The sequence below is a fragment of the Bos indicus x Bos taurus genome, chromosome 22 (assembly GCF_003369695.1).
Source record: "Bos indicus x Bos taurus breed Angus x Brahman F1 hybrid chromosome 22, Bos_hybrid_MaternalHap_v2.0, whole genome shotgun sequence".
NCBI lineage: Eukaryota > Metazoa > Chordata > Mammalia > Artiodactyla > Bovidae > Bos > Bos indicus x Bos taurus.
In genome coordinates, this window is record NC_040097.1 from 35753762 (window position 1) to 35767920 (window position 14159).

Consider the following 14159-nt stretch of genomic DNA (forward strand, 5'->3'; position numbering starts at 1 on the left):
TTGGGTTTCCCTGGTGATTCAGACAGTAAAGAATCCGCCTGCAATACAAGTGACCCAGGTTTGATCCCTGGGTCATTAAGATTCCCTGGAGAAGGAATAGCTACCCTGTCCAGTATTCTTGCCTTGAGAATTCCATGGGGAGAGAAGCCTGGAAGGCTTACAGGCTCTGAGGTCACATAGAGTTGGACACGACTGAGTGATTAATAATTTCACTTTCATACACTGAGAGCTCAGCTCAGCCTTTGGTATACCCCAGCTCATGTAATACTTTCAAGAAAAATTTCTCCAATTTAAAATAGAGCAACTGTGTTAAAGAGGTTAGTGCTAACTTGGCCAAGATTGTGTGTCTGGAATTCAAAGGATTGTATCTAAATATCACTGCAGTTTTTCCCCTGCCTAATTTTGTCTGGCATAATCTGACCACAGTTCAGTTCAGTTCAGTTACTCAGTCGTGTCCGACTCTTTGCGACCCCAAGAATCGCAGCATGCCAGGCTTCCCTGTCCATCACCGACTCCCAGAATTTACTCAAACGCATTTCCACTGAGTCAGTGATGTCATCCAGCCATCTCATCCTCTGTCGTCCCCTTCTCCTTCTGCCTTCAATCTTTCCCAGCATCAGGGTCTTTTCAAATGAGTCAGTTCTTCGCATCAGGTGGCCAAATACAGCCTATTACCACTTATTTAACCCAGCGTTTCTCAATATCGGTACTATTGACAACTTAGGACAAGATATTTCTTTTCACAAGACTTATCCTGTGCATTGTTAAGATATTAATGGCATCCTTGGCCTGTACCCACTTGATGTGAGTAGCACTCACTCTCCACTTGTAAGAACGAGAAAATGGCTCTGCTGCTGCTGCTTCTAAGTCGCTTCAGTTGTGTCCGACTCTTGTGACCCCAGAGATGACAGCCCACCAGGCTCCCCCATCCCTGGGATTCTCCAGGCAAGAACACTGGAGTGGGTTGCCATTTCCTTCTCCAATGCATGAAAATGAAAAGTGAAAGTGAAGTCGCTCAGTCATGTCCAACTTTTAGCGACCCCATGGACTGAAGCCTACCAAGCTCCTCTGCCCATGGGATTTTCCAGGCAAGAGTACTGGAGTGGGGTGCCATTGCCTCCTTTAGAAAATGGCTCTAGACACTGACAAATATCCCTAGATGATCAAACTCACCTCTGGTGGAGATCCACTGGTATTGCCCAGGTCTTACGTTCACTATTTTAAGCTCACCCATGGAGGATGGAAACTGAGGAGGAAACAAGTCTAGTCCTTCTGTATTTTGCCCCATGACTCACCGTGGCTTCCTTAGAATTGGAGCATACCTTGAAATTTATTCAGAAGTTGCCTGGGTTTTCATTCCTTCTTCAGGAAGGATTTACCAGTACCAAAGCTGTCCTAGGATTCATTGGAAGCTAGTAACCATAGGAACTCAGAGGGCCTTTACTTAGTGGCTGTCTGTCCTGGAGAAGAAAATGGCAATCCACTCCAATACTCTTGCCTGGGAAATCTCATGGACAGAGGACCCTGGCAGGCTACAGTCCATGGAATCACAAAAGAGTTGGACATGACTGAGCAACTAAACATTAACAACAAATCCTAGAAACTCAGAGGGCCTTTACTTAGTGGTTGTTTGTAGGGCACAAAGGCAATCATCTCCATGATTCCAAACAGGAGGTGTTGTAAATCTAAAGGCATCTAATAAAGTCTAGGTGGTCAAGCAGTAATTGTGGAACAAATGGGAACTCAACTAGGAGTGATTATAAAGGTGTTGGGCCAGTTTTCTGGCTTGCATCATAAACTTGCTCAGCACCAATATCAATGACTTCAACCCAGAAAAGAAATTATTCTTCTTGGATTAGGTCTTTACCACTGAGCTAGCATAACCATGATTTACCACCTAAGAGCCAGTCACATTTAACCCTGGAGCACTACACAAGGTTTGCAGTAAAGTACACTCATATCGGAATATTCCAAAGGGGGGATTTATCCACTAAATCTGAGCACTGTGCTTCAGATTCTTTATTCTGCTCATTTATTTTCTACCTCAAGAAACATGCTACCAATTTTGAGACCCTTTCTATAGCGCCAGTAGAAGTTCTCAGTGTCGGTGTTTATTTTTACGGGTTTCTTTCCCATGAGATGCTTCCCCTCTAATAAAAATTACATCCCATATAATGGGTATACTTGCATGTATCTTTGTGTTTGTATTTTCAATATCAGAGTACAAGATATAGGGCTATAAAAGATGTCAAAACATAATCAGGCTCTGGGGAAAATAGGATTTTTTGTATGCTTGGCAGAGCAGCCGATGGTATTCAATTGCTTACTGCAGATCTTCCATTTCTAATAATAATAAAATTATAGAGGATGGTGTCAGTGTGAAACTACAGACAATGGCTCAGTGAAGACCAATTATCCTTCAGTTCTAATGTTCATGCTGAATCATCACAGGGAAAATACATCACAATCATTAATAACAGATAAATGTCATAGATGGTGGAGAAAATATTTAAAAATTCAGTGATTTCAACTTAAGTGGCTCATGAATTATACATTTAATTAAGAAAAGCCAAATGGGAAGGATTTTAAACTTCCAATTTGCAAGGTATTTTTCTTCTTTCCCCATTAAAAAATATACAAATTAAGCACAGCAGTGGCTGATGATGGGAAAAAAAAAAAAAAGATAAAGGCCCCCATTGCAGGCTGGCTGTTTGGATGAATGGGAAAAGGCAGCCAGTGGGGAGAAGGCAGCAGGGCAGGATGAAAAATAATGGTGACAGGAAGGGCTTGCAACTTTGCACCTTCACTAGTTCCCAGAAGGGTGCAAAAGGACACCTGGAGTCTAGTCTCAGAGCTACTGTCGTCTTCCTTTCTGCTTATTTGCCCGTAAACTGAGGGGGTTGGGCTGGAAGAAATTTCAGGTCCCTACCATTCCAGACATGCCATGAATCTGTGAGTCGAGGAACACACTCTTCTACTTCCTACACACCACCTGAAGGGAACTATACAAGGTAACCACCATTCTATCAAGCCTTCCCTAGTGTGATCTCCCAGAGAAGACTGAATTTTGCCAGCAATGATTTTCAAAGCAGAATTTCCTCACTACCAACACCCGCTGGGAATCTGTTATCAATGCAAATTTTCTGGGCCCTCCTCAGACCTAATGATTGAGAAACTCATTAGTTTATGGTTTTCCAAGTCCTCCAGGTGATAGTGATACACATTGAAGTTTTAAAATCTCTGCTCTAGAGAGACCTTCATAGAGAGGAGAATTACTAACTACAGGTTTTGCAAGTGTGTTCTCTTCCCTGTTAATAGTAGCTATAAGCTTGTTGGAGTAATTTTGAATAGCAGGTTAATCATTTATTCTACAAGATTCTGAGGAATTCGAACCCATGATGGGCAATATGATAGGGGAGGGAATGTGAAGAACAACTGGCCTAGATGTGAGAGGGCTCAGATATGCAGGGAGCTGGGATTTTGGAAGTCTGATGGCAAGAAAGAAGGATTAGACATTAGAAGGACAAAGGTTCAAGTTCTATCCCTTTGTACATGTTCACAGTATAATTTGGGGAAATTACATTTATACCCCTAGCTCCAGTATCCTTCCTATAGGGAAGGATATGTAGTAGCAGGCATATTTGCAATAGCCAATTAACCTCACAAAACAAACTGTAGGAATGATGAAACAAGTATGAAACAAGTGCTTCTATTTTTTCAAAATTATTCCTTATGTCATCTTCCTTATTTCTGAACACATTCTTCAAGTAGCTTCTAAATATCCCACTACTGAAGAAGGATACACTACATGTAGGAACAGATTAGAAAGCTTTAGTAGTAAGGTAAAAATGAATTCCCCTAGGGAGAGGTGAAAATTATAGTCTCTGGCCCCAAGATTATAGGGTAAAAGTATACAAAGATTTCCTGAGCACCAGTGGCAATGTGTAATTTCTGTTGAGCGAAAGGAGTTGCTTTGGATTTCAGAGGGCTAGAACTTTTTCCTCTTCCCACAGAGGCATCGATGAAAGATACCTAAGCTGAACAGAGCCCTGGGAATTTGCTCAAGATTTGTCTTTATTTCACAGAAGGTTCGAAAGATGGAGTCACTGACAACAGGGAAACCTGAACTACATTTTTTCCCTCCTCTTTATACTGAAAAAAATTTTACTATCTAGGTGGCTCTCCAGTTTCAAACAAAACCCTTTGAGCATCTCTCTGGTGAAGACAGAGCAACAGGCTTAGAAGTGAAGTAGCAAAGGACATCAGCAAAAAAAACTCAGACACAAGAGCCTATATGAAATGATACAAGACTCTAGTAAGGACTTGCCAAGAAAAACACACACACACACACACACACACAAAGATTCAATACCTGGGAATGGGACAAGAATGTCAAAACATATTTTAAAAAGAAGCGAATTTTATTTATGCATAGTTGACCTTAAGGGCTTCCCTGGTGTCTCAGACAGTAAACTAAAAGCATAGACTCAGAAAACTCGAAGGAATGTTGAGAGTGGAGTAAACCATTCATAGAGACATGGGTTTAGCTTCCTATCCACTGCAAAAATAAACTTCTTTTGCAACACCTCAAGCAATTCTCATCCATTCTCTACTCGATCATCTCTAATGATTGAAAACTCATTATCTCCAAAGTCTTCTGCTGGTATAGCTCTAAAGTTTGGACTGATCTTCACTGTATCTTAATGTAGTCAAACAGCATACTATAATGTCCACAAGTCCTACTTTTGCCTTCTGGACATCAATGGAGAGAACTTTTTTTTTTTTAACCCTTTGTGAATGTCATAGCCATTTGACCTATGAAAACAACTCAGTTATTTTTCTCCATTTCTGCCCTGCAGGGTCAAAATCTAAGTTCTTACCACTTTCTTTGGTATTAACTTCTGGACTTGGCTACATTTTGGCTATCTATCTCAATATACTTGAGATTTCAGTTCCCTCTCAATAATGGGTACTCTGAACATAGTATTACAATTCAACTGCAAGATATTTGTAGGCTGTTGAAAATACAGATTCCATGGTACTTCACTCAGATGTTAATAAAACAAATTGCTAGGGTAGGATTAACTATCTGCACTTTAACAAGTTTCCTAATGTGCTCTGAATAAAGCATAATACTCCAGTCTGACTAGTTCAGAGTAAGAATAAAGAACATTAAAAGAATAATACTGTCCATCTTTTTTTTTAATAAATGATAACCCATTCTTGTCTTTAGTTTTCCTGGCACATTATTCATCCTGTTGTTTATTTTTCCCATTTGCACAATTACATAATAATTAAATATTCAAATATGGCAGGCACAAATTACATAGAGAAGTCTTCTGTGTTTCTTTCCCTTCTCTTGAGAAAGCCACTGTATACATGCCTAGATTTTTAAATTTAAAAATTTGCAGAAACACACACACCCATAAGTTCTCATACATGTAAATGCATAATTTTTATGAGATCATACTAAACATTTTTATTTACAATATACTTTTCATGTAATAACATGTCTTAGATTGTTTTTCTTCTTGAACACTAATTTTATAGGCTTAATGACACTTTGTGAATTTTTATATTTCATGCTTAAGTGGCATTTTTGTTGCTGTTCATCCTCTTTGTTATATATTTCTGTCACATCTTCTTCATTCCTGAGAATGATACCAGAGTTCTGGCTATTTAGATGAATTTATTCTTACTGAAATAATTTATGAATTGTCAGAATTTAATACATTGCAAATACAATATATAATTTAATACACAAGTGATTTAATTTAGTCTGTTTTTTGTAAACTCATTATTTTCTTCTGTCTCCTTTCTATCTTCTTTTCTTTCATTCTTTAAAAAGAATCTGGTTCCCTAAGTATATTGTTAATGTGTTACCTGGTTTTTTTTTCCTAGTTTGAAAGGGATGATAAAGATGCCAAAATTCACACATTTCCACTTTCTCAAGCACCTTCCCAGGTGGCTTAGTGAGTAAAGAATCCACCTGCAATGCAGGAAATACAGGAGACTTAAGAGACCTAGGTTTGGGTCTTCCCTGGGTTGGGAAGACCTCCAGGGAAGATCCCCTGGAGGAGGTCATGACAACCCACTCCAGTATTCTTGCCTGGAGAGTCCCACGGACAGAGGAGCCTGGCAGGTTATAGTTTATAAGTCACAAAGATTAAAACACGATTTAATCTTTAAGGTCAGACACGATTAAAACAATAGAGCGCACATGCATTTTCTCAAGAGTTTTTGTATATGGATCAGATTTAAGGTCAAAATAGCTTTCAATGCATATTGCTTCATCATCCCTCTAGAGAATTTTAAATCAGTTCTATTCATGAAGAATGTTTCAGGTTGTCTGCTTCTATCTGAAGAGGACTGCTAGAACATTATAGAAATAATTAGCTTTCAATTTCTTCTTTTTTGTCTCTGCCGTGTCTTGCTTCTGCACTAGTTTTAACATAAGTACGGATGACAAACATGAACTGTGACCTCTGTCTGGACAAGAGGCTCCCAGGTGCTTTAACTGTTCTCCTGTGACTGTGATTTCCAAATGTGTGATGTCCACGTTCATCTACAATTGAAGACATTTCAACCATCATTAGTATATTTCCCCTTTTCACCCCAGCATCTATATCTTCCACATGTTTGGGGAAGGGGTCATTTTTGAACCAGTTAAGTTCTTCCACTTTCCTTGACATAAGTTCATTTGTATCTAGTTTTCACAATACATACAATTTCTTAACCTTATTAGTACCACACTTACAAAACCTTAATACATGAGACTATTTTCCTTTGCTCAACGATGCATGCTGGCTAAGTGACTTCAGTCATTTCTGATTCTTTGTGACCCCATGGACTGTGGCCCGCCAGCCTCCTCTGCCCATGGGATTCTCCAGGCAAGAAGGCTTGCCATGCCCTCCTCCAGGGGGATCTTCCCGACTCAGGGATCGAACCCTCATTTCTGGCATCTCCTGCATTGGAAGGCAGATTCTTTACCACTAGTGCCAGCTGCAACCCCCTTGCCCAACGATATCTAGATAAAATTTAAAAAATGACAACATAGTTTTTTCAGAGATGTACACCAATGCTAACTCTCACATATTGCAGATGGAGATATCAACTAGTGTAACTGGAAAATTCTTTTGTAGTTGTTTTTTTTTTTTTTAATTAAGTAAAACATACACCTACCCTATAGTTCACGTCTTGGGACTTAACAAAGAAAAGTGAAAATGTCCACAGACAGTCTTAGAAAATAATGTTTATATGAACCTAATGCATTGGATTGGCCAAAAATGTCATTGAGGGCTTTCCATAACATCGTATGGAAAAACCCAAACTAACTTTTTGGCCAACCCAATATAATGGTCCCCAAATGGAAACAATTCTAATAATCTTCAACAGGAAAGCAGCCAAACACATTGTGGTATATTCATAAAAATGGAATTCCATTCAGCAAGAGAAAGAAAAGAAGTACTGATAGTCACAACTACATAGGGGACATTAAGATACATTAAACAAACCAGACACAAAGCAGTACATTGGGAGTTGGAGGCTGATATGCACACTGCTATATTTAAAATAGATAATCAACAAGGACCTGCTATATAGTACAGGTAACTCTGTTCAATACTCTGAAATAACAAGAATAGCTACATGTATAACTGAATCACTCTACTGTACACCTGCAACTAACACAACATTGTTAAGCAACTAGATTCCAATATAAAAGTTCAAAAAGAAGTGCATTCTGTTTGATTCTGCTTTTATGAAATTCAATAACCTATGATGATAGAACTCTGGTAGTTGTTACAACAGTAGAGGTTGACAAATAAGGACATAATAGAATTTCTAAAGATGGGAATGTTCCATAATTTATTTTAGGCTGGTGATTTCATAGTGCTTAGATTGTTACAATTAACTGAACTGAACACTTAGGATTTGTGCATTTTATAGCATGATAATTATATCAGTTATATATGCCTCTATATATTTATATTCATATTTATATATAAGATTTCCAGAGGTTGATTGATGTTCAGCAAAAATGATATGTTCTCTTTCATCTTCACGTTTTTGTTCTCTGAGCAAGGTTTGTTAATCTGTTGCCTGGATAGCTCCCATTCATCCTACTAGATTGAGCATGGATTTCTTTTCAGAAGACTTTTCTGACCACAGATCATTCTAAGCTCCTCATCTGGGTTCTGATGCTTCTGCCAAAGCACATATCAGCCCACACTGAGATTATCCACACTAGTTGTAATCAGTTTACTAGGTGAAGTTTTATAAGGCACAGGTTTTGCTTTGATGTGTTCTAAGTCCAAAAATGGTCACAAAAGAGATGTTCAGAAATTGTGTAATAATTGAATGAATGATTCCAAGTGGTAGGGTCCCTGAACTTACACCTTGAAGTAAAATTTTTAGCAAACACCCCTAAACATGGTTAATATGAGCATCCTTCTGATTGCATATTGAGAAGCACAGCTTTAATATGAGCACTGATGTAGAAATTAAGTGTACATTTTGAGCCCATAATATTTTATACCATATAGCTTTCCTTAATAAGTTCATCTACTTGTTCCCTTGACATCTCACCATCACATCTTTAATTACACAAAGCCAGTGATGGACAGGAAAACCATATTATCCAAATTGGGAAATACTTAATTAAAAAGAAATAAAACAATTACATCAGGATGACAGGCACAAACTGGACAAAGAGGGGCACAGTTGTATTCTATTTATGGAGAAGTAGGGCACAGAACTTTCAGATAAGAATGAATACAGTAAGGATAATACTTATTTTATTCTGTTTCCAGATTTATCTTATGCATGGACTTTCAATGATAACCCCTTATATGTTCAAGAGGACAACAGACGGTTTGTATCACAAGAGACAGGGAACTTGTACATTGCCAAAGTGGAGCCATCAGATGTTGGCAACTACACTTGCTTCATAACAAACAAAGAAGCCCAGAGAAGTGTTCAAGGACCACCCACTCCATTAGTACAGCGCACTGATGGTAAGATGATGAGTTATCTTAGGGATAAATTTTGTCTGTGAATTTTGAAACTTGGGGATATCTGTAGAACTTTCTGCTTTCCTCTGTTTCAGTGGAGCCATAATATCTAGGAGTTGAGGTTTAATTCACAAATATGATGAAAAATCACATATTGTCAAAAATAATAGAAAACTATATAATTAATCCACATGGTATAGTACAGATGATTCTGAGAATGCTATGCCACTTCCTCTCTGGATCTGAAACAGATCCTTTCTTCGTTTAAGAAATATTTTATTAAAAAAGAAACAATGTTTGAGAGAGTAGTTATGTGTGTGTGAATGTGTGAATGCTGACAAAATGATTCATTCACCTAATATAGTTTTGATGAACATATGATACAGCTTTTCTTTAACACCACTTTCTTTTCCGTATTTGTCTCTTTTGTTCACCCTTTTATTTCCTAGTTGGCAAGGCAGGAAAACAATTCACATCCAAGGAAAGTAAATCAAGTCAACATTAATAATGAGCATTCCAAAGAAAAATGAAACACAAAATTCATACTAATTATATTTCTCCAAGAAACATAATTTAGATTGGTCTCTGATGATTTTGGAGTTTAGTCAAGCCATAGCTGGTACAAGATTTAGAGCTAGAAAACCTAAGAAAGTCATCAAAGTAGAAGAATCCTCTAGTTGATTCTTTAATTAAATATTCACAGTGGTAAATGTAAAGATGGAAATATCTGTTGATGCGTTTTCTGATCAGATTCTGGACTTGTAATACGTCTATAGAGTTTTTCTCCTCTCTAAGTTCAAGAAAAGCAGGAATATAATTTAATGATGGCTAACAGAATCATGGAATTAGCTCCATACAGGGAGTTCTTATGACAGAGCTTTTATAATCACTAACTATTCAAATATATTTGCATGGTCTTAATTTAGAATTCATCAACCACTGGACTTATTCTTAAGTCCAATTTCTCCCCTTCAGTGAGTGCTCTGTTCATGATCACAAGAGCTCCTAAGCCAGTAATATGCATAGAAACTATCATATTGGCCTTTTTCCTCCCTATCTACCTACTTTCTTAACTTCTCTTCTTAATTCCTTCATTATTCCATCTCCTCTATTCTTTTCACTACATTTATGGTAAAAATATACAAAAGCATCATACATAGTACTAAAAAAAATCTCTTCTAAAAGTAGTCACTCAAGAAATATCACATGTCAAGGAAATAGAAAAAATAAAATTTACCAATTTATTTGAATGAAGTAGTACTCTGTCTTTTCAACCACAGCCTCTTCGAATGTTTAGAATGATTAAGTTCTAAAAAAGGAAGTATTTTTATTTTATAAAAGAATTTATTTTATTTTTAAGATGCTCTTGTGGAATACAGGGAAATTTGGAATGCATTTATTCTGATATTTTGGTATTATATCTTAGGTATTTCTTTTTTAGGGGAGAGAGGGATGAACTAATTTTTTTAAACAGCATCATGAAGTGATGCTCTCCATCATTCACCATCAGTATAGAAAAATATTGTTAACTAAAGAACAGAATAATCACATTTTGATAACTAAAGCATTTGCTTCATAGAAAATCTCTGTTCTTTAGAAATGCTGCTAGCTCTTTTGGTATTTAACAGGTGTGATGGGGGAATATGAACCGAAGATTGAAGTGCGTTTTCCTGAAACTATTCAAGCTGCAAAGGATTCATCTGTAAAACTGGAATGCTTTGCCCTTGGAAAGTAAGGTTGTTTTTTCTTTTTCTAATTGTTTTAATTAATACAAACAAAAAAATATTTTGGTATTCAAATGTTGCCCTATAGGTAAATCAGCAAACATTTTAAAAGCTGGGCAAAAGGGGAACTTTCTGATTGGACTTTAAATAAACATGTCTAATATTAATGCTCTAAAAATGATTGGGGAGATGATTCTGCCAAATGGGCCAATATTTACTCTAGTTTAAGCACAGTGTAAGCCACTTAGGCAGCACATTGCAAAGTGATAAGTGAGCTTGCATAAGATGGCAAGCAGGTCACTAAATTTTTGATGTATCCTTTACTCTATTTTCTTGTACATCCAGAAATATATTACCTGGAGTGTCTCCTTGCTTAATTAATCAACAACTCTTGTAAATGAAAAACCTGCACAGCTAGTTTCCAAAATAAGGCAAATTAAAGGCCATTGTTCATAGTGGATAATTAGAATTGAGCCAAACCTGTCCTGGTAGGGGAAGCATTTTGCTTTACTACTCAGATAAGTGTTTATAAGCAATAAGTTTGGAAAGCTTTAAATCCAGCTACATATATATTTTTTTTTCATGGAATGTTCAGAACTGCATTTTAGCAATATTAAAACTTCATTTTGACACCCATAAACACCAGTAACCAAGTAACAAAGTGATAAAATTCCACTTTAAAATATTAATATATATATGAATTATCTGGGGGATAGCTAAATTGAGATTCAATAGATTTGGTGTGCTATCTGATTTCTTCATTTCCAACAAACTCCTAGGTAATAGTGATTCTTCTTGCCTATAGAATATACTTTGAATAGTAAGAGACTTTACTCTCAGCACCACTTTTAAGTGCTTCCTATAAATCCAGAATCTATTCCTCATGTGGGCCTCATATTCAGAAATAATGATTTACATTCAAAACTATGGGAAACATCCTTAAAAGTCTTCATCCTATTATTAAGCAAATATGCCAAGCAATCCAAATAATGTTTGTTCGTTTCTGTGTGCATGCTCAGTGGTGTCCGACTCTTTCCAGCACTAAGGAGTGTAGACTGCCAGGCTTCTCTGTCCATGGAATTTGCCAGCAAGAATACTGGAACAAGTTGCCATTTCCTCCTCCAGTGGATCTTCCACACCCAGGGATGGAACCAATATCTTCTACATTTCCTGGATTGCAGATGGGATTCTTCACCACTGAGCCAGAGGGGAAGCCCAATCCAAATAATGCTGGTTACTAAATATTTTGTAATCAGCATTATTTGGCTCTGTTTCCCTAGTGGCTGAGTGGTAAAGAATCTGCCTGCAATGCAAGAGCAGCAGGAGATATGGGTTCAATCCCTGGACTGGGAAGATCCACTGGAAGAGGAAATTGCAACCCACTCCACTATTCTTGCCTAGAGAATCCTGTGGACAGAGGAGCCTGGCAGGCTACAGTCCACAGGGTCGCAAAGAATCAGAATTGACTGTCAGTTCAGTTGCTCAGTTGTGTCTGAGTCTTTGCGAGACCACGGACTGAATCATGCCAGGATTCCTTGTCCCATCACCAACTTCGGGAGCTTGCTCAAACTCGTGTCCATTGAGTCGGTGATGCCATCCAACCATCTCATCCTCTGTTGTCCCCTTCTCCTCCTGCCTTCAATCTTTTCCAGCATCAGGGTCTTTTCTAATGAGTCCGTTCTTCGCATCAGGTGGCCAAAGTATTGGAATTTCAGCTTCAGCATCAGTCCTTCCAATGAATATTCAGGATATCCTCTAGGATAACTGGTTTGGTCTCCTTACACTTCAAGAGACTCTCAAGAGTCTTCTCCAAAAACACAGAGTGCAAAAGCATCAGTTCTTCAGTGTTCACCTTTCTTCATGGTTGAACATCCATACACGACTACTGGAAAAACCATAGCTTTGACTAGATGGACCTCTGTTGGCAAAGTAGCGTCTCTGCTTCTTAATGTGCTGTCTAGGTTGGTCATAGCTTTTCTCCCAAGGAGCAAGCATCTTTTGATTTCAAGGTTGCAGTCACCATCTGCAGTGATTTTGGAGCCCCCCAAAATAAAGTCTGCCTCTGTTTCCATTGTTTCCCCATCTATTTGCCATGAAATGATGAGACCAGTTGCCATGATCTTCATTTTTGAGTGTTGAATTTTAAGCCAGATTTTTAACTCTCCTCTTTTACTTTCATCAAGAGGCTCTTTAGTTCTTCACTTTTTGCCATAAGGATGGTGTCATCTGCATGTCTGAGGTTATTGATATTTCTCCCAGCAATCTTGATTTCAGCTTGAGCTTCATCCAACCCCCCAGTATTTTGCATCATGTTCTCTGCATTAAAAATTAAATAAGCAGGGTGACAATACACAGTCTTAATGTACTCCTTTCCAAATTTGAAACCAGTCCATTGTTCCATGTCGAGTTCTAACTGTTTCTTTTTGACCTGCATACAGAATTCTCAAGAGCAAGGAAGGTGGTCTGGTATTCCCATCTCTATAAGAATTTTCCACAGTTTGTTGTGATCCACACAGTCAAAAGCTTAGTGTAGTCAATAAAGCAGAAGTAGATGTTTTTCTGGAATTCTCTTGCTTTTTCTATGATCCAATGGATGTTGGCAATTTGATCTCTGGTTCCTCTGCCTTTTCTAAATCTAGCTTGAATACCTGGAAATTCTCAGCTCATGGACTGTTGAATTTTACACATCTGGCCCCATAGTATTTGTTCAATAAATAATTATAGATTGTTTAAATTATTTTAAGAGACTGACAATTGGGAGTTTTGTCAGTTTTTGTTTATTTGCCTTGAAAGATATGATGAACTTTCACCATTTTCAAGCTTTCTCAGAAATTAAAGTATATAAAACACCATAAAATAACAGCAAAATACTTTGAAAATTTGTTGATTTATTTATAAAAGAAAACCAATGAAAAATAGTATCTGAAAAGAATATTAATAGTTTATTCTATCATGTTTAGCATCAGGAAATATAGTTACTGTAATTTAAAAAATACTCACATAATTAATAAATGAAAAAGATTGATGCTAGTTCTCAAGAATCTCATGTAAATAAATTTCATGTGCTAATCATTTATAGCTAAGAATTTATATGATATGCCTAATCCTCTTAGTTGTGCAGGGTACCTCATATTTTTTTTATATTTGAGGAAGATGATGAGGATCAAAGGATATAAGTAACTGGTTCAGCTTCATGCTTTTGATAAGAAAGAAAGGACACTTAAAATTTAGTCTCACCTGATTTTAAATTCTGAACTTAGAAACTTTTGAGTAAATGGTTAAGATAACTGCTCTCCAAGTTAGAGGAGGCAGATTGAACTCTCAGTTTTCTCAAGAGTTGTCTAACAATCGACAAGCATCCTTCTTAACTGTTATGAATTTCCATATCCTCATGCAAAAAAGATTAAAATGATATCTATCTCCT

General features: G+C 37.3%; 1 protein-coding gene across 2 annotated transcripts in view; it reads left to right on the top strand.

Annotated features, from left to right (window-relative positions):
* CNTN6 (contactin 6) overlaps positions 1 to 14159 on the top strand; it is a 322024-nt gene that overhangs the window by 197281 nt on the left and 110584 nt on the right. For both annotated transcript variants that reach the window (XM_027523249.1, XM_027523250.1), the window contains exons 6-7: positions 8811 to 9014; positions 10640 to 10742. In XM_027523249.1, coding sequence (XP_027379050.1) covers positions 8811 to 9014; positions 10640 to 10742 — 307 coding nt within the window. The remainder of the gene's footprint in view (positions 1 to 8810; positions 9015 to 10639; positions 10743 to 14159) is intronic.